The sequence below is a fragment of the Uloborus diversus genome, chromosome 4 (genome assembly GCF_026930045.1).
Source record: "Uloborus diversus isolate 005 chromosome 4, Udiv.v.3.1, whole genome shotgun sequence".
Taxonomy (NCBI): Eukaryota; Metazoa; Arthropoda; class Arachnida; order Araneae; family Uloboridae; genus Uloborus; species Uloborus diversus.
The window spans coordinates 157,848,545-157,873,175 of record NC_072734.1 but is presented as its reverse complement, the minus strand read 5'-3'; the positions used below and the strand labels follow the sequence as shown (position 1 = coordinate 157,873,175).

The 24,631-nt window shown below is 31.2% G+C and overlaps 1 protein-coding gene across 1 annotated transcript in view; it reads left to right on the top strand.

Moving 5' to 3' along the window:
• The window catches only part of LOC129221340 (formin-like protein), a 114,422-nt gene extending 92,502 nt beyond the window's left edge, over window positions 1–21,920 (top strand). The window contains 15 exon segments of the mRNA XM_054855807.1: window positions 363–437; window positions 440–553; window positions 2,098–2,222; window positions 4,962–5,060; window positions 5,154–5,330; window positions 5,862–5,939; window positions 7,831–7,917; window positions 8,264–8,332; window positions 11,139–11,219; window positions 12,329–12,458; window positions 12,812–12,984; window positions 14,164–14,265; window positions 16,107–16,229; window positions 17,247–17,352; window positions 18,876–21,920. Coding sequence (XP_054711782.1) covers window positions 363–437; window positions 440–553; window positions 2,098–2,222; window positions 4,962–5,060; window positions 5,154–5,330; window positions 5,862–5,939; window positions 7,831–7,917; window positions 8,264–8,332; window positions 11,139–11,219; window positions 12,329–12,458; window positions 12,812–12,984; window positions 14,164–14,265; window positions 16,107–16,229; window positions 17,247–17,352; window positions 18,876–18,982 — 1,646 coding nt within the window. The 3' untranslated portion in view covers window positions 18,983–21,920.
• Window positions 21,921–24,631: the final 2,711 nt, after the last annotated feature.

Genomic DNA, 24,631 nt, shown 5'->3' with positions numbered 1-24,631 from the left:
ATACTTTTCAAAATCTAATTTAGAGCAGATCAAATGTTAATTTTGTAATATTTAAAAATTTCATGGAAAATTTCTCTTTTAACGCATTTATAGTCGATATTTGGGCTTGATTGTAAATGCATTATATTATAATTAAGCAAGAATAATGTATTATTCTGGAAGATATAGCTTTAACTTCTTTGAAGTGAAAAGTGATTGTCAGACAAATGTTTAGTTTTTTTCTTCTAATACTGTTTGCTTTACTGGGTAATGCAGTGGTGCCAGCTTGCAGCCTGCGCTCCAGATATGACTTTCGTGGGATTATCAAATCACCTTTGTTGTTATCAAATTGATGCTCCATAACAATTTTGCATATCTTGCAGGGTCTACAATATCTGGTAATACTATGGATGGTCATGCACCAGCAATTCAGCAAGCTGCTCCTCCTCCACCACCTCCACCCCACCAATGCCAGCTGCTGCGCCACCTCCTCCTCCCCCGCCGCCTCTACTTCTTAGCAGGCCACCACCTGGTCCTCCACCAATGCCTGGTATGATGCAAGCGCCACAAGATGGTAAGTTTTTACACCAAGATGACTTAATAATCCTCTTGTGTTTCCCACCTCAAGAGGAACACAACAAAGCAGGGTGATTGTAAAAATTTAGTGTTATTGTCATCTGCAGCTCTAGTTAACTTGTAAATTAGCCTTGCTTTGTTTGTTTCAAATCAGTTGACGAACCACTCATAGTAATAGCAGTGCTGAATCAAGCCAACAATTGAACTGAGAAACTAAGTACCAGAAAAATTACTGTGAAACATAAAGATCTTAGTAACTGCTTTTACACTTTTCTTTCAATTTATTTTAACATTTTTGACACTCATAATTCAATGCTTAAATTTATATTTATTTTACTACTATGATTCATGTCATATACATACAGTATTACCCCGCATTATCTGTCATGCTGCAAAATTTGGGGGTCCCCAGGTTTTCAATAACACTTGGCTGGTCCTTTCCGGCATGCCGGAAAAATCGAGGTTAGGAAAAAATCTATAAAAAATTCAGATTATTCAGATTAAAAATGAATATAAGTTCTATACATATCTTATTAGTATCAATAAACAGTTTAATTTTTAAAAATATTTACTAACAATGTCATTTGTTATTTTAACAAGAAAAATGTTATAAAATAACGAATAATTTTATAAAAATTAAATTAAAACTAAGCAAGCAAGCATTTAAGCAGTAAGTTAATGCCCGCTAAAGAATTTACCATACTATTCAATAACTAAAATATAAACTTACCTCTCTAAAAAGAACCTAAAATAATTTATTTAAAAAAATTATGAACAAATCACGGTGATGATGATTGTTTCTGAATTGATTACTATATTGGCATATAATTAAATCCATTAATAATGACCTACCATAAATAACAAGCACATTATTATTTGCAATACTTTCTTTTTTTTCAAAAAAAGTTACTTTCGGGATTCCCCCCCCCCCTCCCCTTACAGTGGTTTGCTTTCTGATTACAACTGGATGGGGGAATTTACTTTCGTTTTGTTGCAAAATAAACCTCCAATTATCATGCATGCTGAAAAATTTGAATTTCCCGGCATGCTGGTGAATCTCACTTTTTTCAGGCATGCTGTACAATGCTGTGTAATATGGCATTGCTCTTCATTTTGTTTCAAAGAAACAAAATAAAATATAAGTTTTTGTTGTTAATTTTATTCATTTGACTTTCAATTTTCAAAACTATTACTTTATCATTTAAAGCGCATGCAATTTAAGTATCACTTAAGTATAATTTTCATTCTTTATATTTTGAGTAGTGCTGTGATATAAATTTTTTTGGGAATGGTAACGGCATTTTCAATTTCAAATTTTACAGCAGTCGTTGAATAAAAAGCTAATTTTCAGTTGGTTACTCAAAAACATACAGCATTTGAATTATCTTTTTATGACTCATTTAAGAAATACTAGTTGTATCTGATTAACTGCCAGACGAAATATTATATTGTTTTTAATTTGTTGTATGAGATGAATAATATGTCCTATTTATTGATATACAACATGAGATCTTTTTAAAAAAATGATTTGTTATATTTTAGCTATGACAATCAAAAAGAAGTTTCAAACAAAGTATAAACTACCAACCCTTAACTGGATAGCCCTGAAGCCTAACCAAGTTAAAGGAACAATATTTAGCGAGCTTGATGATGATAAACTGTATAATGTAAGTAGTGTAAAAGAAATATTTTGCATTTTTGACAGAATTTCATTTTTATTTTTTTTTCCAAGGCTATCTGTCTAATATATATTTAGGTCATATAGCTACTCAAAATCTTTTAGTTTTGTGGATTCTTCATAGTTTCTAGTGTAAATTCAGATTAATTATGGATTACAGAACAAATGGACTTTATTATATAGAAATTTTTATTTCAGTATTTTAATATGAATGATTTAATAACTAATATTTATTCATCAGGGTTCGTACGCTCCGGGAATTCCGGGAAAACCGGGAATTGTCAGGGAAAATGACACTGTCAAAAATGTCAGGGAAAAGTCAGGGAGTTTTCAAATTTTGTCCTCCAAAAATTTTTTTTCCCAAGGAATTAAGTACCATGAGATCTAGTCTTCGTTTTTATTGTGATTTCACGAAAAAAATTGTAAATTTTTATCTAAACCGACGCTGGCACTTAAAAACTGCGATCGAGAAATTAACGTTTTTTTTTTTTCACAACGAAAAATGCGCCAAAAGAGCGAAAATTTTCTTACATGGAGTCAGTGAGGAGAACGCATTTCTTTCTACTGCCTAAAGTTTTAGATGGGTTGCCACAACATTCTATTCGGTTTCCCAGGGAATTTGGTTTTATGAGATCTAATCTTCATTTTTATCGATGTATTTAAAAAAAAATTGTAACAATTTTAAAGCAATGAAAAAAGTGGCGACCCAAAAAATCTTCAGCAGCCGCCATTTTTGGCTCTCAGTAGTTCCCAAGGGAAAAAAATCAGGTGAACAGCAATTATGCACAAACTCAAAAGGAGAGAAGACAATTTACTGCTTCGGAAGCACAACCTGTAGATGGAAAGGTCGATCGGGGGAAATAGTTTTTTTTTTTTTTGATCGGAAAATCATTTCAGCTACGTGTGAAACGTAGTCGCCATCTTTGGTCATTCACAAGATGGATGTAGATACGATCCTAAAATGCCTAACTTTCTAAAAACAAAGCAGAATTGGATGTTTTCTTTAATTGAAAACTGATGAAAATAACAAAAAATGGTCTACAAATTGATTTTCTATTGTTATTTAAAATAATTTTCTTGAGAAATGAAAAATTTTGTTCTTAAAACTTAATCTTATCCTCACTGCCTCGGACGCAAATGTGATAAAAACTTTTCAATGAATTGTAGTTTCATGGAGATTAATTATTTTTTAATTGTCTTCATGCAACAAATTAAAAAAGTTATTTCTTATTTTTGGGCATAGCCGCCATATTTAGTCATTCCCAAGATGGAAGTACCCAAGACTTTTTAAGTGCCTAAGTTCCCGAAAACGGCATTGGATGTTAATTGCAATGCAAACTATTGAAAACAACACAAATTGTGCCTTTTTTTTCGGATAATTTGTAATTATTTTCTGGAAAAATGCAAAATTTAATCTTCATAACATTTTTTTGTTTTAATTGATTTATACTCTTATGTGCTAAATACTGACTATTTTGCTTTTATTGTATCCTTTTAAGGATTATTAATTATTTATTACTACTTTTATACTACAAATCCAAAAATCTACTTATTATTTTAAATTTTTCACTTTGTTGCCATATTTGATCGTCTGCACAATGGAAGTAGACTTAAACTTCCAGAAACAGAATTGGATGTTTATATCAATGAGTAACATTGAAAATAACATTAAAATGTGCAAAAAGTTGTGAATTTTTGAAAATTAACTAATACTTTCTGGAAAAGAAAATTTGAAATTTTAATGTAAGCGTCCTTTAATATGTGAAAAAAAAAAAGATTATTGGCATTGGCCTATGATCGGCGGATTTTGATTTTTGTTACTATGCATTACATGGTATGCCAATTGATGCAACAAGTTAACCATATTTATATTAAAATTTAGCTTTGCATTTTGCTCAATATGTTTTGTGTAACCTACTTATAAGAAAATAAAAAGTATTGTAAACCAAAAGCGGATGCTAAAAGGTTGCTGCAGGACTACAGCAAAACGCTATAATATTACGCGTGACATCAAAAAAAAAAAAAAAAAACGCTAAAATAAGTTGAAAGTACTCTGTTTTCAACAAATAGTAAACAAATTAAAACAATTTTGAACAAAATGTTTAAAAAAAACTTAAAATTTTGACAGAAAAAACAAAGGGAAAAAAATCCAAGTTTTTTTTTTTTTTTAATCTAAGGGGAGAAGTTTCAGTTCTTCTGCATTGCTACTTTAAACAATTTTAATTATTTTGAAAATATTACTATTTAAACTTAAATTTTTAATGAAGCGAGTAACCTGGAATTTTCTAAAAAACAACCTGGAAAACCTGGAAAAGTCAGGGAACTTTTTTTAACCAAAAGTGTATGAACCCTGTTCATGTAATGATTACAATAGCAAATGTAGTTTGTCATTTAGTGTCACTTTTCGCAGGTCATCTATACATAGCAAAAGAGTTAATAATGCAGTACAAAGAGACGATTGTTTGAGCCCCAGAGTATATTTCTTACAATTGTCTTTATTGTAATTATTTTAGACTTTACTGAAAATTTTTGTCAACTTTCCCAAAAACTACTAAAACATATTATTTGCTCTCGTAAAATTTTTTTTGTATTGTTGGAGCCTTTGTTTGTAAAAAAAATGTACAGGATGAAGCATTTTTAATTATTGCTTTCTAATTCAGTAAAATTTTACATGATTTTAAGTTGTTAAAATTCAAGCTGTGTTTAAAAAAATGTTCGATTATTTAAGGTGATTGACTTTGGAGAATTTGAGGAGCATTTCAAATTGGGAATTCAAGGTGGATTTTCTGATCGAACAGATGATATAAATGGAAGCAAACGGTTTAAGGTAATCAAAAAAAAAATTTAAATCTCAGTGCATTTTTATTTCTTTCTCTTATGGGATCGTAATTTTGTTTTTCCTCCCTCTGTTTTATTTCAGGTTCCTGAAAAAGTTACTTTACTAGAACACAACAGACTAAGAAATATGGCTATTTCTCGAAGAAAAGTAGAACTTCATTGTGATGTTGTTGTGAAAGCGATAAATGCATTGGATTTGAATACTCTTTCTCAGGAGTATGTAGAAATACTTCTCAGAATGGTGCCTACGGAAGCTGAAGTAAATATGTTTCTTAAATTAATGTTTTTAATGTTTTCAACCGCCACTCATGAAATAATTGTTTAAAATTTAATTTGGGTTTATTTTGAGTGAAAGTTTAATCAATGAATGTGTTGCATTGGTTCTTACAACTTGACATTGAGTTAAGTAATATCAGGAAATTATTATGGGGTGTGTTACAAGCAAGTTAATCAACAGTTTATTTATTTATTTATTTTTGTAAAATGTGGATATAAGATATTTGTTTCTTAACTTAAATGCTTCAACGCTCATTTGGTTTTTGAATTATTTTATGCAATGTAAAAAACTAAATAACAATTATGGACTAACAAAAAGAACTTATTGTTCTAACGAGAAAATTTGGGTAGATTTGTGCATAATACTTTTATTTTTATTTAGAAAATTTGTGGGTAAAGGAAAATTAATAGTTTCAGGAATTATTATTTGTACCTGAATTTTCCTACTGTTTTTTTATACATATTGTAAAAAAGAAATGCTTTTAATATTCCTGTTATTGTTTTCTTTTTATAGATGAAGGCATACAAAGAATATGAAAGAAATAGGAAACCTATTGATGCATTGACGGATGAAGACAAATTTTTATTCCAGGTAGTTCATGTTTACATTTTCCTCTAATTAAACGTAACATTGTATTCAAGGAATGAGTTACAGTACAAGGAATGCAAATCTCAGAAGTGATGAAGAACTCTTTGCCCATTCTTAAACTGTTTTTCCATGAAGAATGTCCTCATTCGGTGTTTAAAATATTTCAAGGCTTTAAGAGTTGTTTCTAAAGGAAAAATTCAAGTTCAAATGCTGCAAACAAATGCTTATATCCAGGTCATCATTGGTGAAATCATATAGGATTAGGTCACATCAAATTTCGTTTAAAATATTTCAAGGCTTTAAGAGTTGTTTCTAAAGGAAAAATTCAAGTTCAAATGCTGCAAACAAATGCTTATATCCAGGTCATCATTGGTGAAATCATATAGGATTAGGTCACATCAAATTTCGTCTTTGCTTTTCCCTATAAGATCCTTATTCTTTTGTTGACAGTGTGACTTGAGTGGAGAAATATGGCTGCTAATCTTTATGTTTTTGACACAAGCTGATGTTTCCGTCAGAATCGGAAACCAGTTTGAAAATTTATAAAAAAAAATACTAAAACAAAATTCTCCTTTATTAGTGTTAAATACATTATTCTTTAACACTCTGCCCGTGGAAAATATTTTTCACAGGAAATAATAATTTTGGCAGAAGAGGGATAATTACTATATGTATGTTGAAACTGTTGGATTTTTTTTTTTTTTTTTTTTCAACTAAAAATAACCTTTCCTTAATTTAAGGAAAAGGAAAAACTTTTACATGTTAATCGTACTTACAAGTTATAAGTACTGTTCTTTAAAACCCAATAACAGAACTGCGCTATGAGATGGGGGCTCATCATCTCAATAATGTTCCCTCTGGCCTTACCCTAGCTTCACAATGGGGCACATAGTCGGGATCATTATTTTGCGAATCGCAGTAGGTCCTTATTATTTTTTCCTGAAATTCTGAAAGTGATTTGGACTATCAATGATTTGAATAATCAGAGTTTGAATAATTGGAGTTATACTGTAATTTAGTTACACAAAAATGTTGACGCATAAATTAGATTTTTTTTTTTAGTGTAGTAAATCTTAGTATTGGATATCTGTTTTTGTGAAGAAATTATTTTTATTAGTTTCAAAACTTGTGCCATTTTGACATTTTACTGTATATGACATTATTCACTTTTGTTTTATTTTAAAATATCCTGTGAAGTGATATGGATTTTAACATTGTCAATTTCTGGAAATTCACTTATGCATGTCAAAAAATGTTGTTGTTTCAAATGTGGCTTAGCCTTTTAATTTTAAAGAATGGTTTTCTCTTAAAAGTGTTTTAAAACAGGAAGCATTTACATTTTTAGAAGTAAAAGCTCAGTCACCAAATTCCTCAGTCACCCAGAAAATATCGAGAAATATCCCAGTTGAGTTTTTTCACCTTTATGCTACCATCAGGCATGTCATACTGCATACAATATACCAGACAGCCCAGCTATCACATCCTGAGAAAGTTATTGGGAAGAACTATGATGAAAGAAATTATTTTGAAATGAAAAATACTAAGTCTGCTGAGTCAGGAGCAGAGTAACGAGTCAAGAAATTTAATACCAGATCTTGTTACATTGAAACATTAAACACATTTTAAATCTAGTAAAATGTTGAAGAATAACTTGTAAATCGCTATGCAAAGTGGTTGCATAGTACATGAATATATATCCATAAAACCTAACATGTGTGTGTAATTGTGAAACATATTAATGTATTTTTTTTTCAAAACCTTAACTCAAAAATACTCTATAATTGTTTTTTTTTTCTTTTCCTGAGAGAGTGGAGATACAGTGCTTGTATTGCATATATACATATATTGGAATGTTTTCTCATTTGTCTCACTTTTTCTAATTTCTCCCTTTCAGTTATCAAAAGTTGAAAGATTGTCACAAAAACTTCATATCATGAGTTACATGGCTAGTTTTGTTGAAAACATTCAATTGATAACCCCTGTAAGTATTTGCATTCATTGCACTGTTATAAATAATTTCAAATGGTTTCTGTTATAGTTTAATACTGTGTGCATTTTAAATATTACAATACTAACTGTTCAATGTATACAAAATACACTGATGTATTTTTATTTTATGGCATGTTATTTTCCAGGTTTGAACAATAGCATTTTATTTCTTTATTAACAAAGTCCTTTTTTTTTTTCTTTCTTTTTTTAATTTTCATAGCTGCAAGTTTTGATTAAAAGATTTTTAATTTACACTAACTTGAAAGTTTTTCAACAAACATGATTATTTTTATTGCATTCAATATTCAACTAATTCAGATTATTTTGTGAATTTATAGCAAGTTCATGCTGTTATTACTGCTTCTCGCTCAATAAAGAATTCAAGGAAGATCAAGAAAATACTAGAAGTGAGTAATACGTTTTCTTATCTGATTGTACTCGCTATCTTGTAACTCCATCAACTATTAGAGACATGTAAACTTATGTATGACAGAATACTTTTTTTTTATTCCTCTTCAAAACATAAACCTTAACATATCATTTGTTATTTGATATTGTTTTTTGTGCTCACATTTTGAAGCATTGTATAGTAATAGTAATTCAATTAAATCTTTTTTTTTTTTTTTCTGCTTTTGAATTCCAGATAATTGAGCTTCATTAAGTTGATGTTTAAAATGATTAATTATTGAGAATGTTTTTTCCTTAAAATGCTTATTAATTGTAATCTATGAAAGTGGAATAACTCCCAAAATTGAATAGGTGAGGGGGGGGGGAGGATAGTAAAAAAATATTGTTCATTGTATGAAAAATATTTTTAAAGAATGCATATAAAATCATCATAGAACATTTTGAATTGTTTTCATGGCAGTCAATGTTGAAACAAGTACCTATAATAATTATAACTAGTGTTATTACTTAACATATGCTAGAAAACATATTTAAAAAAATGATGTCTTCCTTAGAAATGTCTTCCCCAGCTCCATTAATAAATTAAATTTGACAATTAATTGCTTAAAATCATCTTTTTAATAAACATGGATTGTACTATTGGATTTTATTGTTATTGTATATACAGAGAAAAATGTCAAACATGAATTAGAGGGGGGGGGGGGTTGGCAAAGTATTTTCTGTGTTAAAAAAAAATTGTGTTATAAGATTTGTATTAAATTGCACAGTATACTGTATCAATTAGTGTGAACCATATTTTACTGTAGCAACATTTGTTTCTTGCAAAAGCTCAAAAATTAAATGCAGTCAAACTTTGCTATAAGATCTCCCATCGTGACCACCCTGTCTCACCCCTCTAAACCTTAAATGATGGGACATTCAGTCCTGACGATATCCTCACCCCTGTATGCCTTCGGGACATTAGAAGGTAAAAGTATTAAAATTAATTTATTGTCACCCACCACAGCTCACAAGGCTTACGTTCGACAACCTCGACCGGTAGCTACCAGTCAGTTGATCACAGCTATGACATCAGCGGTTACTAACCAGTTGCTCACCAACCAATGCTTCATCGAATGCTTTCGGTTGAGCACCGGTTACTTGCGCAGACATGGTGTAGACAAATAGCACGCAGGTGAAAAATACTTATAATTGATCAAAAATATTAAGTGGTTCAATCAAACCAGCTCAAATTGCTGTCGGACCGATAGATCAACTGGTGAGGCTCATTGAACGACTTCGGTATCACTCAAGAACGCTTCAGTTAGTCACTGGTCAGCCGGTTGAGGCCATCAAACGCAACCATTGAGTCACCACCGGTTGTGCCATAGCTCTCTTAATACTTTATTAAACTTCAAAAGTAAGCCATCATGTTAAAGAGTTTTTCATGTTATCAGTGCAAAATAAACGAGTCATACTTATTTTTGCTATTAAAAAAAAAACTTTCAAAACTCTGTTTTTGAATTCCTTCTGTCGAGCGTGACTGTTTCACATGGGTCAGCTAGTTTAATTTATTGCAATAGGTAGCTTTATTATTTATAAAATAGTAATTGACACTGATGCATATTAAAGACCTAAAACTATTTTTCCCTATTTGAAGCCAGTCTCATAAAGATGATTATCTTTGCTTTAACTTTTATTTATACTATGCTTCAATGGCATCTGCTTAAGTTACAGGCTGAATTTTCTATTCATCTTTTTTCCTAAAGAAATTCAGAGAATAAGGGTGATGCTTTTGAACACTGACCGAACAGGCCTTTGTCATCAAGTAGATCTGTTATGTAGGGTGACCGTATAACAAGGCTTGTCTGAAATTTTATTTTCTGCTTTATATGTAACATTTCAGATTGGTGTGGGTTGTGTGTATTTGATTCAGCGTCTTGGTATGTTAGTTGTAAAGTTTTAGGTATGTTATCATAAATATGTGTATATCTATTTATCAACTTTAAAAGCTAAATTCCATTCTCGCTATTTTCTTCCCTGATTAAATGTTAAAACATTTTACCATGCAGGATTTTTTCTTGTTTAATTGCAATGTCTTTATTTTTTTACAACTTAAACTATTTATCATTTTCTTGACATACTAGAAGTCTTCACAGGCATAATATATATATATATTTATTTATAAATTTAAAAATAGTTTTAATTTTAAAACTTAAAACAATCCCACATTAAATTTTTTTGAATATAATAGCTGGTAATAAATTTAACTTATTTGTATATATATATATATTTAAAACCAAATATTTCCTTTACATACAAATGTGTTTAAATGTTGTCTGTAAATTTGTCCCCCTTTTATTACAATAAAATTTTAATTGTTGTTCACTTTCATTTCACAATTGCTTATCTACAGTCAACATCAGATGCTTTGTAAGTATGAGATAGTTGTAACTAGCATGTCAAGCATGAAAGTTTGGTCTCATTGAATGATTGTATTGTTTACTTTATTCCATGTAGGTATGGTTGCTAATTTTGTTCGGTTATTCATTTTCGAGTTCATTTTTGTAATGTAGTAGTATTTATTTATTTATTTATTTATTTTTTTTTTGCATCATATTTTACTGATTGTTTACTATTTCTGTTCTAAATGTAATGAAAGTTAATTTGATTTTGATTTTTAGTATTACAATTTTTAAATATCATATTAGCATTAAATATTGATATACTTTTGTGTATGGATTTTTTTGCTTATTTATCTAAAATATTTAGTAAGTTTTATTTCTATGTAATTACAAAACTAATTTTAAATCAAAATTTTTTCAGGTGATTTTGGCCTTCGGCAATTATATGAACAGTTCCAAACGGGGTCCTGCATATGGCTTCAAACTACAAAGCTTGGATATGGTATGATTTCATTTTTTCTTTTTTTAATTCCCTGCTTTTTGTTTTCTGTTATTTTGTTAAGGTGACCATTTTTAAAACATCATATTAAGTTTAAGTTTGATAGGCACTTGAAATCCTATTAAGTGGGTTAACAAGAACCAAATATTGTTTTTGTTGTTAGTCATATTTTGTATGCAATCTGAGTTTTTTAGATTAATCTTATGTATGTAGATATAGGCTTATTTTGAAGTTGTTTGTTTAAATGTAAGCATTGCTTGGATTTTAATGGCAAACCCTTTTTATTATTATAATCAGCAATAGTGACTTCATTTTATCTAACTTATCTTATTACTTTTTTTTAACTGAAGTTTTTAGAAATGAATTATGTTGCATTTTTGAAAATGAAGATGATTGTAAGACCATTTTCCTAAGAGAACTTTGAATTTTGATAATGATATGAATGTGAATGAAATGTGATTTGAATATGAATGTAACAACATTAATAGTTCATAGCATAGATTTTTGATGACTGAAAGTTTGGAAAAGAAAAAGATGGTGTATGTTCACTGTGCATGAAAATATTTGATAAAGATACTCCATGCTTGCTGCAAACGAATTAAAATAAATAAAACAAAAGGAGTGTACTTAACAAAAAGGGTGCATGATTAGAAAATTCATTGTATTAGCATTAATATTTGTTCTTGATGAACACTAGGGAGAGAAAAACAATGTCTATTTTTACAATTTGTATGAGCTATCATGTGGTTCAATAGCATCAGGCGGTTTGTTATCACATGGTCTCTCAGATTTTTTCACTCTGCAAAATTGCTTTAAATGAAAAATAAAATTACTTCTTAATTTTTCTGCCCAAAACTCATCTAGATGTCTGGAAACATACTTATATTGTTATTTGTCTGAGAATCAGAATGCAATAATTCCAAGGAAATAACCACATCAGTTGCTATCAATGGTGAAAACAGCTACAACTTAAAAATATAGTAGCCGCTGCATTAAATAAAATTACTGAAATATGTAGTGTATTAGCACAGATATTCCCCCCCCCCCTTAAACTTGTTAAGTTATATTTACACACTATTTTGTTTATTTACAATTTTTTTTTCTCACCTTAGCTGGCTGATACCAAGACTGCTGATAGGAAAATTTCTTTGTTGCATTACATTGCAGAAACTGTTAAAGAAAAGTTTCCACAAATTTCAAACTTTGAGAGTGAACTTTTATTTGTAGAGAAAGCTGCATCAGGTAATTTTTTAAATTTATCTAACTGATCATGACAACTAAATACCAATTAGGAGAAAATAAGCATAACATTTTACTGCCAGCATTTTAGGATTATTATTTATGTATCGCAGCATTATTCTCTCATTTTGTTTCAACAGCAAGGCAAACATTTTTTCTTATAAATACAACTTAATTAAATTATTGCGATGTAACTCTGTTCAGTAAAGTTTTGGCATGTGAAAGTTTACTGGATTCAACCAAAAACATAGTGTGTGTGTGGTGTTTTTGTCTTACGTAGTTAAGCAAAACAATTTGATTGTCTGTTCCTGGTAATCTTAATTTTGAATCTGATTATTTTCATTATTTTTTTTTAGTTTCAATGGAAAATGTTCTAACTGATGTCCATGAGTTGGAAAAGGGGATGGATCTGTGCAAAAAAGAAATGCAGTTAAGAAGGGATGCTCGAGATGCTGCTGTACTAAAAGAATTCTTGAGTGTTACTGAAGATAAATTACGGAAACTGAAATTTGACACAAAAACAGCACAGGTAGTATGTCATTTATATATATTGTGTACATAAATGTTCCTAAGTTGTTAAATTCAAAAGTGTGAATCGCATTTTTCTTGATAAACTCCTTTGCGAATGACAAAAAAGGAAGAGGGACAAATAAAGTGAGGACTAGAATAAAGGTATACATCACCAGTATAAACATTTTTTATATATTTACTACTCCTGGACCTTTCTGTTGATTCATAATGGAACTCTTTTCATCAAAAGATATTTTTTATTAGCATTTGAGAATTAACTTGCTTTTTTTTCCTAACCAATCAGTGCTCCTTTTCAAAGCTAAATGTGATTATTAAAGTTAACGACTGTTCATTTTGTATATTCTTGTGCTCAGCACTTTTTTTCTTTTACTAGATTTTTGTTAATTTCCTTTCAAGAAATTACTTAGATCAGGGGTTCTGGATTCTCAACTATTGAACTGCAAAAAAAATATAAACCCTTGACCAGTCTTCGAAGTTTTTTACATGTCCAATTGTTTTTTAAAAATCCCTTATTCAAAATGAATTAATAAATACAATAATGTTTTATACATTTCTGTGATTTTTCTTAATGGTTATTGTTCTTAGTGCAATAATTACAATAACTACACACTTTTGAAATTAAAATATGCAGCAAGTCTTTAATGTGTAGTGTTTATTTATTTTATATCTATCTACTTATTTATTTGTCAAAATAAAGAAATGTTGTTGAAAATACTCACTGGTTCGTGAATTTTTAACAATCCTCAAATCAAAAATGGTTTAGAAATGCTGACTTGGATACCAAAATCAAGCTTCCCGTCTGTTTCTTTAGAGCAGTAAAACGAAAAATTTAAGTAAACATTTTATACTGCTTAATGCATGATACCTATAAGAACTTTACCAACTTTTATCTTTCAGGGTATTGTTTTTCCCATATTGTCGCCACAGAGCAACACTAAGATATCTTAGTGTTATTTCTGGGATTAGATGTCTTAGTGTTGCTCTGAGGTGATGATGTCATTATTTTAATTATTATTCAATTAATCATGAATAAAGCCAAAAATATCAATATTGATACCATCCATATTGTGTGTTTTGGGGAGCGGATCATTTTACCTCAATGATTTTCAAGCAACAATGGCATCTATAAGAGCAGACTCTTGTCTACCTTAGTTTTCATTTTTTTCTTTCTTTTCAGGACTCATACTCTGACTGTGTTGAATATTTTGGTGATAGTTCTCGCTCCATTGCTGCCAATGCATTTTTTTCACTTTTTGTACGATTTTCCAAAGCTTACAAGGTAAGTTCAGACTTTTTCTTTTTGTCTGTATTGTATGCACTTGACGTTTCCCAAATTGCTTAGCTTTTAAAGCTTATGTTGAAGAAATAGGAAAAAAAAAACACTTCATTACGTTTTTTAATTTCTTGAACATTCTTTCTGCATTCATACTGCTCTAAAACACCTAATTAACTTTTTTTCCAAAAAAAAAAGCTCATAGCTTTCTTTCATGTCAACCAATTGATTGTTTTCGTAGTATGTTGATAGATATAAAAAAAACTGTCTGCCAGTAATGCGTACAATAATCTTTTGATAGAAATGAATGATTCATAGCAGTTTTCAGTGCTCCAGATATAATTGTAACTTTTATTTAAGTCAGTTAATCATGAACCAATGTCTTGTTGAACCTCAGAATTGAAGTAGCAAATTAAGGAGAAACTAATAGTAATTGACACTGCACTAATTGTTGATACTTATAAAGAGTAGAATGAAAGATAAACACTGCAAATTTAAACAGTTTTATAATTCTGATCACAAATGAATAGAACAACTATCTAAATGCCCTTGTAATCAAAAATATAAAATGATGTTTACATTTGCTACTCTTACCTTTCAGCGTATTCTTTACTAGTATCAACTACTAATGGTTTTACTTTACAGCGTGTCAATCTTGAAATGTTAGGAACATTTTAAAAAATTGATAAATGTTCATTTTTGTTAATGCTTACAAAATTAAGTATGACGTGTGACCTGTTAAAGTCAATCTTAAAACTTTTTACTCTCATTTTCTATTGTGAGTGACTTTTTTTTTACTGTAATGATCTGGAAAAAAAAACTTTTTCAACTCAGTTGATTATACAAGGTGTATTCCGAAAGTAATGCAATTGAATTTCCTCCTGGGCCCCTTTTATTGGTTGGAATAGAATCAAACTACTTGAGTTAGGGGGGGGGGGATCCTAAGGTTTTACGGAAAACTGATCTCAGTGTTTTCCGAGCAGTGAAAGTGGCCGGATGTCAGTAAATGTCAATTTCTGCATGCTGACCATGTCACGGAAAAAATGGTATGTAATTAAGTTTTGCTGATAAACCAATAAAATCTCTTGAGGGGACTAACAAAATGATTCATGAGGCTTACGGGGATTCTTCTTTGTCCTGCCCACGAGTTTTGAGGTGGTTAAAGACCTTTAAAGAGGGATGAGGAGAGGTACAAGACTAACAACGCTCTGGGCGGCTGTCAACCAGCAAAACTAACAACAAAGTTGCTCGTGTTTGTCAATTGTTGGACTTTGGCCGTCAATTGACTATCAAGATGGTTGCCAATGAACTGAATATGTCGTCTACTGCTGTGTTTCTGATTGTTACTCAAGATTAGCGATGAGGAAAATGTGTGCCAAAGCGCCTTGCCACAGTGCGCTGCGAGTTCGCGAGTTCCTGGCTAAACACCAGGTGAAAATGCTGTCCCAACCCCCCTCCATTCCTGATGTCGCCCTGGGAGACTCCTTTTTGTTTCCCCTGAAAAGGCAGACCTGAAAGGAATTCGTTTTTCATCCATAGATGAGATCCAATCATCCGTGACAAAGACCATGGGAGAATTCCCCAAAAACGCTTTTTAAGGCGCTTACGAATCATGGCAGAGATGCTGGTAAAAATGTGTGCATTACTTTTGGAATAGACCCTGTATATTTATGATATGATGAAACAGCATGCATGCAGTGTTTAGAAGGTGCTTGTCTGCTTTTTGTATTCTAAAAGTTTTACATTTTGTATATTTAAGATCTGCTTGCTGTATTTTTGCATGAAATGTTAGTATTTTTCTTAAGAATAATAAAATTGCCATCTTTTTTTCTGTTTTAATAAAACAGCAAGCTGAACTGGAAAATGAAGCAAGAAAACGTCAGTTGGAAGCTGCAGCACGAGAAAGTGAAAAGAATGCTGCAGAAAGTGTATCTAAGAAAAATAATGTAAATTCTAGAAAAAATAATCAGGTATGTTTGTATTTCTGTTCATGGAACAATAATAATCCAGCATTTAAATTATTTCATTTAGTTTATATACAGTGTGGTGAAATAAAAAAAGGCAAGAAAATATAAGATTGGTGTTGGATGTTGTCTTTTAGTATCTGTACTAATGTTAATCGATTGCAGTAGACTTCACGTGAGTACTATATATTTAGAAGTAATCCTGCAATTTTCATGAAATTTGGTATCCACACAGAAAGTGGTCCGTATTCAATTTTGGCACCAAGAGGGTTTTTTCATCTTTTGCACTAGTTATATATTGCTGGTCAATAAAATCAGCAATGGGGAAGATAAATTACCTTAAATGTTTTAGTTACAACTGCATCAAGAAAGCTTTTTTTTTGATTAATTAATTAATTTTTTGGTGATTTATAATTTCTGACTGTTGCCATCTTTGATATGTTATCAAATAAAATTTTTGTAATTAATTTAACCGAGAATCCATAAGAAAGGTATAGAAGAAAGTTTTATGATGGCCACTACATACTAGTTTAAATTTATAGTTAAGAAAATCACTTTTAGTTTTAATTGAAATTTAGTTATCCTCTCCATAATAATAAAATTGTTTATCTTATACATTCTCCCTTGAAAGTTGTTACTTAAATCACCCCTCTCCCCTTTCTATTTTTATTCAAAAAACTTTTTTTTTCAATCCTCACAGCACATGCATATTATGTTCATTCCATAATATCATAACTGCATTGCTAATGAGTTTGAAATAAGCATCTAATGAAAAAAATGAAGCATCTAGTTTTGAATATGCATCTAATTTAATGAATGAGTCAACTTAAGTACGCTACGGAACATATTATTATGAGAGAAATAGTTTTCTACTGATCCAAATTGTGCTATATGTTCGGTTAAAAATAATGGCAGTCTAAGATATATTTTATTTTTTCTCTTTCGTTTTGGAAATTTCAGAGCTAAAAAAAACTTTATGTGTAATTACCTAGCTAAAGTTTCCTGTTTTGTTTTTAATTGTAGGAAGCTGTGATTAATGAACTGAAGAGTAAAACAAGACAAGTGAAAGAAACGCGTCTTTTAAAGCAAGATGAAGTATACAATGGTGCTCTGGAGGATATATTACTTGGTATGACACACTTTAATTTTTCATTTCTGAAAATTTGGGTAGTATTAATAATAATATCCCAGTTCTGGCATTGTATAAAAAGTATGAACTGTTATTTTATTTTGTTTAAAAATACCTTTTTTTTTCTTTTTGATTATGAATCTTGAAATTCCTGTTTTTTTTTTTAAGAAGTTATTTATTTAATTGTTTTTAACTTAAACTCAGCGATGCCATTTTTGTACTGAAATGCATTTCTTCGACCAATTTTCGATTCTGCCAAAGTTCTGTAGTATCTCTGGAGCATTGCCAACTGTTTGGCAATTGTTATCAAATAGCTTGTAGAATTTCACTAGTAACCCCAGCCACCCACCCCTCACCACCCATCTTGTCCCCTTCAGACTCCATTGACTCTCAATGCAAAAAAAAAAAACTATTCGCAAAAGTTCTGGTTTTTAAGGGTAATTCTTTCAAAATTCCATCCTGAGTAAGTTAATGTGCATGAAGCCTCTTCTCACTAAATAAAAACTGATAAATCCATGATAATATTATTTCAGTGTAACTCTAATACAGTGTTACTCAATTGATTCTTATTTTGAATTGGTTTATAAGCCAGGAAAGGCCTATGGTCGATTGTGAACTATTTTATCACAGGTACCGAAAACAGGAAAATTACTCTCCCATTGGCCATGTGTACAAATTGTGGAGGACTGGTGCTACCATCTCTTGATAGTTCAGTACCATCACTCTGTGTTAAGGCAATGATGTTCACGTGTACTAGGTCATAGGTTTTGACAGTAGCGCACAAAGCATTCAGCATGTGAGCCCATATTCAAAATTTTAGGGGAGGGAGGCGCTCAGACATTTTCTCCATGGTTCAGCAGGATATTTTCCCCCGTGGAAACCAATTTCACTACAGATTAGAGTTATTAAAACTTGACAATTTTAATAACTTATTCATTAATGGCTGGAGAAGAAGTGATTTTACATTTTTGCAAAAAAAAAAAGTACTAAAAGCAAGGAAGTTCTAATTTCAAAGGGGAGACTTGAGCCCCCACTTGCCCCCCCCCCTATATGGGCATCCATGAACTTCAGTGCTCCCTTCCGCCTCAAGATTCATAAGTGCGCTCCCCCCCCCTCTGCCCAGTAGACCCAGAGTGCTCGCCATCTATGTCAAATCCCTTGCGATACAAATGCCGCTAAGAGAGTCCACCAGTCGAAATCAATGTAGATGAGTTAGAAAGAGATCATGTTCTTGTCAGCAGGCTGAAGGAAACACCTTGGGCCTGATTGAATAGGCCAACTAGGACGTGACGTAGGACACCCACTTCATTAAAATGCACTAATTATAAAGAATTACTGTTTTAATGCAAAGAAAACTATAAGTTTGCATGTGATATTGCACAGCAGAGTCGAAAACATTTGTTTCATTTTCTGTAATTTGGTTCATACATCAATTTTGATATTTTATCTTACACAAATTAGCCTCATCTCATTTTCAACTTCAAAATGACCTTCTGCAAAACTTTAAAATTTTCCCTTTATAGGTTTAAAAAGTGAACCATATCGTCGGGCTGATGCTGTTAGAAGAAGCCAGAGAAGAAGGCAAGAAAATATTAGACTATCCCATGCTATGGATGAATTAGACCTCTGAAAAGAATTCACAATTTTTGTAATTATTAAAACCAAGTTATGTGCCATGTTTGTTTTTGCTATATTTATGATTAATAGCTGATATTGTTACGCTTCTCCTTCCCAATGCTTGCGCAACCTCCCAGTCCCCCACCCCCTTTTTTCTGAAAGGTGCCTTGAAAGGGAGATTTTTTTTCTTTCCACTAAAGTTAACTATTAATCTTTTACTTAAACAAAAAAATATTTCACCTCTGCTAAAATATTTTTTTTCTTTGTTATATAACAAAAGGAAATGCTTGAAATTTTTGAAATAAATCTTTGTAAATAATTCAAGACAGTTGATAACTCTAATCTCCCTTTAGACTTATATTTTTAATGACTTGGCTTTTTTTTTTTCTGACTTTATTTATTATTTTTTTTTTTAAAGTCACTAATCCATGACATTTCTGACATCTCAATTTATAAAAAGCATCAAAAGAGACTCCAGATAAAAATTTATGAAATCTATTTTTTGCAACAAATATTTATGTGATATATATTTTTTATGCAAACCTTATTTTCCATTTCCCCCCTCTTTTTGCACAGAAATTGTAAGATTTATAAGATGTTTGTTTTGTCTGCTCATAAGTTAGCATGCTTCTTTAGCTTTATAAAACTTTGGGTCTGTGTTTGATTTTGATACTACTGTGTGAGAATGGTCTGTACACTAGATTCCATTTTAAACTGCTGCTCAAACTGATTGGCTTGTTACAGGGTTTTCTGAACATTTGTTGACATGGATTGCTATGCCCTCTGCCCCTAAAAGCGATCTGGTTTATTGTTATGTATAAAGTGTAAGATATAAAATAAATATTATTTGAAAAGAGAGTGCAATTGTAAATAGCCATAGAAAATTTTAAATGTTTGCCCATTGTAAAATGTTATTGTTTGTTCTTTGTCCTGACATAAAGTGCCTGAAAAATGAATATATATTCTTTTTTATTCATAAATATGTTGTAGCAGAATTATGTACATATTGCTTTTTGTTTAAGCTACAATATGGGTGCAAAATAGAAATGTGTATGTTAATGTTGTTTAAATTAATTTTCAATAATGAAAATAGTTATCCAAAATCACTTTATGCCTGTACAATCAATCTACATGTTTTAAAACCATACCTCTTCTCTCGTTTTCTTTTTCCTTTTATTTTATTTTTTCTCATTCCAAACTGCTGTTTAAAAAATACAGACTTTTTTTTTCTTTGTCTAAGTAACCTACTCAAGGCAGGTATAGAGATTTTATGTAAATAATTCCCAATTTGTAACCATTATTTTCGTTTGCAATCAGTATGAAGGTTTTCAATGTATTTAATGAATTATTAATTCATAATTTTCTAAAACAAAAATTTTATAGCATGTGCATGCAACTAGTTTCTAAAGCTGCCTTTATTTGACTGCTTTACTTTCTGTGATTTTAGATCCTGCACTTTATGAATTGTTTGTTGTAAAACTTTAAACTGTGTGTTAAAAGCACTATATAGAAATGTTTATCTCTATATGGAATTGTTTTCTTGGCTACCATATAATTAAACAACAAATTGGTATGTTTTGCTTATAGGTAATTCCATTGTAATAGATACATCAGTTGTTGCTATGAACACCCGAGAATGTGGGTGTTTGTGATCCGAAAATTATGGGCTAACGGCACATTCTAAAACTTAAACATTGTTTTGATTTAAAAAAAACTGTTATTTATTTGTTTATTTATTTTTCAATTATTTCAGTGTTTTCTGTTTGCATATTTGAGGAGTTTTCATGGAGAGGGGGGGGGGGCGAGCTTCCTCATAATTCTCAAAAATTTCATCTTTGTTTTCTGAAAATTTTACTTGTGTCCACTATCACCCCTGCTGTGAAGACCCAATATATTTTACATTCCTTGTTTCATTGAATAAATATTATGTAGAATGTAGACTCAATTTTTTTTATAATTCATTTAAATTTTGTGGAATCCAAAAACAAATTTTAACTGACATTTTTTGGCTTAGTAAGGGATGTATCGTATGAGATACATCCGTTACTGTTACTGAGCAAAAAATATTACTTAAATATTGTTTCTGGTAATCTTCAAAATTTAATTGCATTATATAGAAGTTGAGTCCATGTTCAACATGAAATTCAGGAAATGAAACACGGAACTTAATGGTATGGATCTTTATAGGCAACAATTGATTTATCAGTCACCATAGAATTGCCCTTATGCTACTTTGTTTCATTAGTCGACTTTGATTCCTATTGTTATTTTTTTTTATTAATTTATTTATGATGAATTTTTACTCTAGATTTAGGACTTCTATTTCTTTATGAAATGTTAACTCTCTAATTAGTAAAGAGTTTTGGTTTTTCACATATTCTCAATAATAATCTGAAAATAGTTGCTATTCTAAATTTGCATTTTGTGCAATTTTTTTTTAATTCAAAAAATATAAATACTTGAGACTCCAAAGTTTGCTTTTAAACTGCAATTGTAAATTGTAATTACAAGGATCTCAGTTTTAAAGAAAGTGGAAAATATTTTATTCTATCACTTCTTGATCTCATTTTTGTCGATCCAAATAAAAAAAGTTTTTTATTATCTAATTTAGATATATAGCATTTTATACTTACATTTTTACTTTGTATGCTCATTGATTTTTTTTTCTAAATATTTTTAATTGTGCTTTTTTTTTAAATGTTGAACTTGGGACCACTAATAGAAATAGTGTAATGAATTTTGATATGCCTTTACATATACACCAATTTTCTTTTTGTTTTTAGTATCTATGTAAGAAACACAATGCAATACAAACCAGGAAAAAGTCTGATAAAAATTGTTGAAACTTTTTAATCATATTTTTAAAAACGTATTGTTCTTTGATAAAAGGAATTCTTTTAAAAGCATCACTCTATGTATATTTGTTGAAATAAAAGATGTTTAATGTTTTTGATTGATTTGGTACTGTGTTCTTAAAACAGGATTTGGAATTTCTTGCTAATATTTATTTTTTTTTTTTGAAAATCTGGGAAGAAATCTTGTACAGCTTATACTGTTCGGTCATCTGAACTGACCCAGCGGTCAGTACAGCTTACTGGCCGGGCACCTGAGCTGACCCAATGGTCAGTACGGCTTACTGATGGGTACCCAACGGTTAGGCTTACTGGCCGGGCGCAATAATTAGAAGCTATGATTGGATGCTTCACTTGCCAAATCGACTAACTCCATAAAACAAAAAGTCGAGAAAAGTGATGAAGAAGATAGTGTTATCCATAGGAGTGAATGGGCCTTTGTGTTACATTTTCTGCCGTCTCAGGATCAGAAATGTACTATAAATTCACATTCAGAACACATTCAATTTACATTTTCAGAAATGTGGCCACCAATTTCCTTTTAGCGATGCAACAAACAAAGAAAAAAAGAAACTCTTCGTTGTTTAAAAAAAATAATAAAATAGTAAATATAAATGAACAATTGAAATAATAGTGACAAAAAAATATTTTTTTTCTGTAAAATTTGAATGGAAAATGTAATACTAAATTCAATTTAGACAATGCATGATTCTCTTTTATTAAGATTATCTAAGTAAGGGCAGCAGAAATGTACGCTTCAAACATTTTTTCATGCAAAAAAAGTATTCAGTGCACTATTCACAAGGCCACTGAGTGGGTATGTCTGCCTAATCGAAAACTATGGGTCCAGCTGAAATTAAAGTATTGTGCATAGAGTAAAATTAGCATAATGGGAGGGAGGACCAGCGACAAAACGTGCATGCCTTGTCTCTTGTCGGCCCTGGTTATGCAAAACCATGCTTCATGGTTCTTCAGTTTAAAAAAAATAGATAAATGAAAAGGATGGCTTCATAGGGGCCGCCAAAACATTCCCATATGTAATTTTTTTGATTAAAAATATTGTCCTGAAAATCATTGCTAAGTGAAGAAAAATGCATGGGTCGCCGATATAGATTTGAAATAGAGAGAGAGAGAAAAAAAAAGCATAATGCTAAGAGAGATTTATAGTATTAGGATGAATACTCATATCAGAAGTTCTAAATGTTTGAACGTAAAAATCGTAAGTAAATCAAAGCGAAGGAGGAAACATTTAAAATAAAATGAAGTGGAATCAATAGGACCTAAGTATCACAGAAAATTACCACTTCCGTTCACAATGTTAAAAGTTCTTTTTCTCGGGCCGCAGACGCATGTATTTCAAGAAAAGAAAAATATTGGGCTGGGAATTGAGAATTTTATTATGGAAAATCCAAGCAAATAATCATGTTTGACAAAGTAAAATTGGAAGAATGTATTACCACAAAATTTTTATCAATAATTAAAGTTTAAAATGAAAATAGGGACGTAGCCAAACTGACTGTAGAGCGGAGAACTCCAATTCCTTCTTTTTACGTTCCCAAAGCTGGTCTGGAATTGAGTTTTTAAAACTTAGGTTTTGAAAAAATTCTGGGAAAACGTTCTCAAACCCCATGTCTTGCCCCAACGTCAAAAACGCCCCAACAGAACTCCAATTCCTTCTTTTTACGTTCCCAAAGCTGGTCTGGAATTGAGTTTTTAGAACTTAGGTTTTGAAAAAATTCTGGGAAAACGTTCTCAAACCCCATGTCTTGCCCCAACGTCATTAAAGTTGGCCTACACATGAGTATTTAGAAATGTAATTTCGAAAGCCATGAGAGTGCTCCCAACGTAATCCCTGAGAAACGCCCTCTCAATTAACCATTCATCATCATTTACAGTCCCGAACCTGTCTTCCTCCTAATAACTACCGAAGGTCCTCAAAAATTTCATTGTTAAGGCTTCAGAAAATTTTTCGGGGGAGATCTCCCAAACCCCATACCCCTCTAACAGTATTCAATTTCGCCTACGATTGCGTTAATTGAATTTCAATTTTGGAAAGTTGCCAGGAGAGGACTCCCAATCTCTCCACCCATTAATATTACCAAAAACTTTTCTAAAACTGCGTTTTCTACAAATCGGAAATTTTTCGAGAGAATACTCCCCCCTCTCTCTCTCTCGCCATTATCATCGAAAAACGTCTTAAATGTCGTATTTAGAGCTTCAATTACGAAACATTTCTGTACGTGAGCCCCTTCACCCCCCCCCCCCCCCCCCGCCCATCAGCCCTTCAGTGATGGTTGGCTTAAATTAAGTTTTCTTAGCTTTAATTTCAAGAAACTGGCGGTGCCTTCAATTTTAACAAAAAAAGCCTACAACCGCGTTTTTTTTTTTTAAGGCTTCAATTTCAAAATATTTCGGGGGGGGGGGGGGCGCCCGCATCTCTCTTCTCCATAATATCACCATAGATCGTCTAAAACTGAATTTTTCAAACTACAATTTGCAAATTTTTCCCGGGGGGAGAATTTCCGGACCCCCTTTTATCTGTTACGCTCAGAAATAATTCACAATTGCGTTCTTGTAGTTTGAAGTTTGAAAATTTATCGAGGGATGACCCCGAGTCTCTTCCTCCCTTAATATCACTATAGATCGTCTAAATCTTGGCTTTTCAACTAACAATCTTGAAAATTTCTCGGGGGAGAGCCCCCGAACCCGCTCTCCTGAACATAATCAAATAAAACATATGATGGTGTATTGGAAACTTAAATTGGGGGGAGGGGGGATTTATCGGGAGGAGGCTATCGGACCTCCTCTCC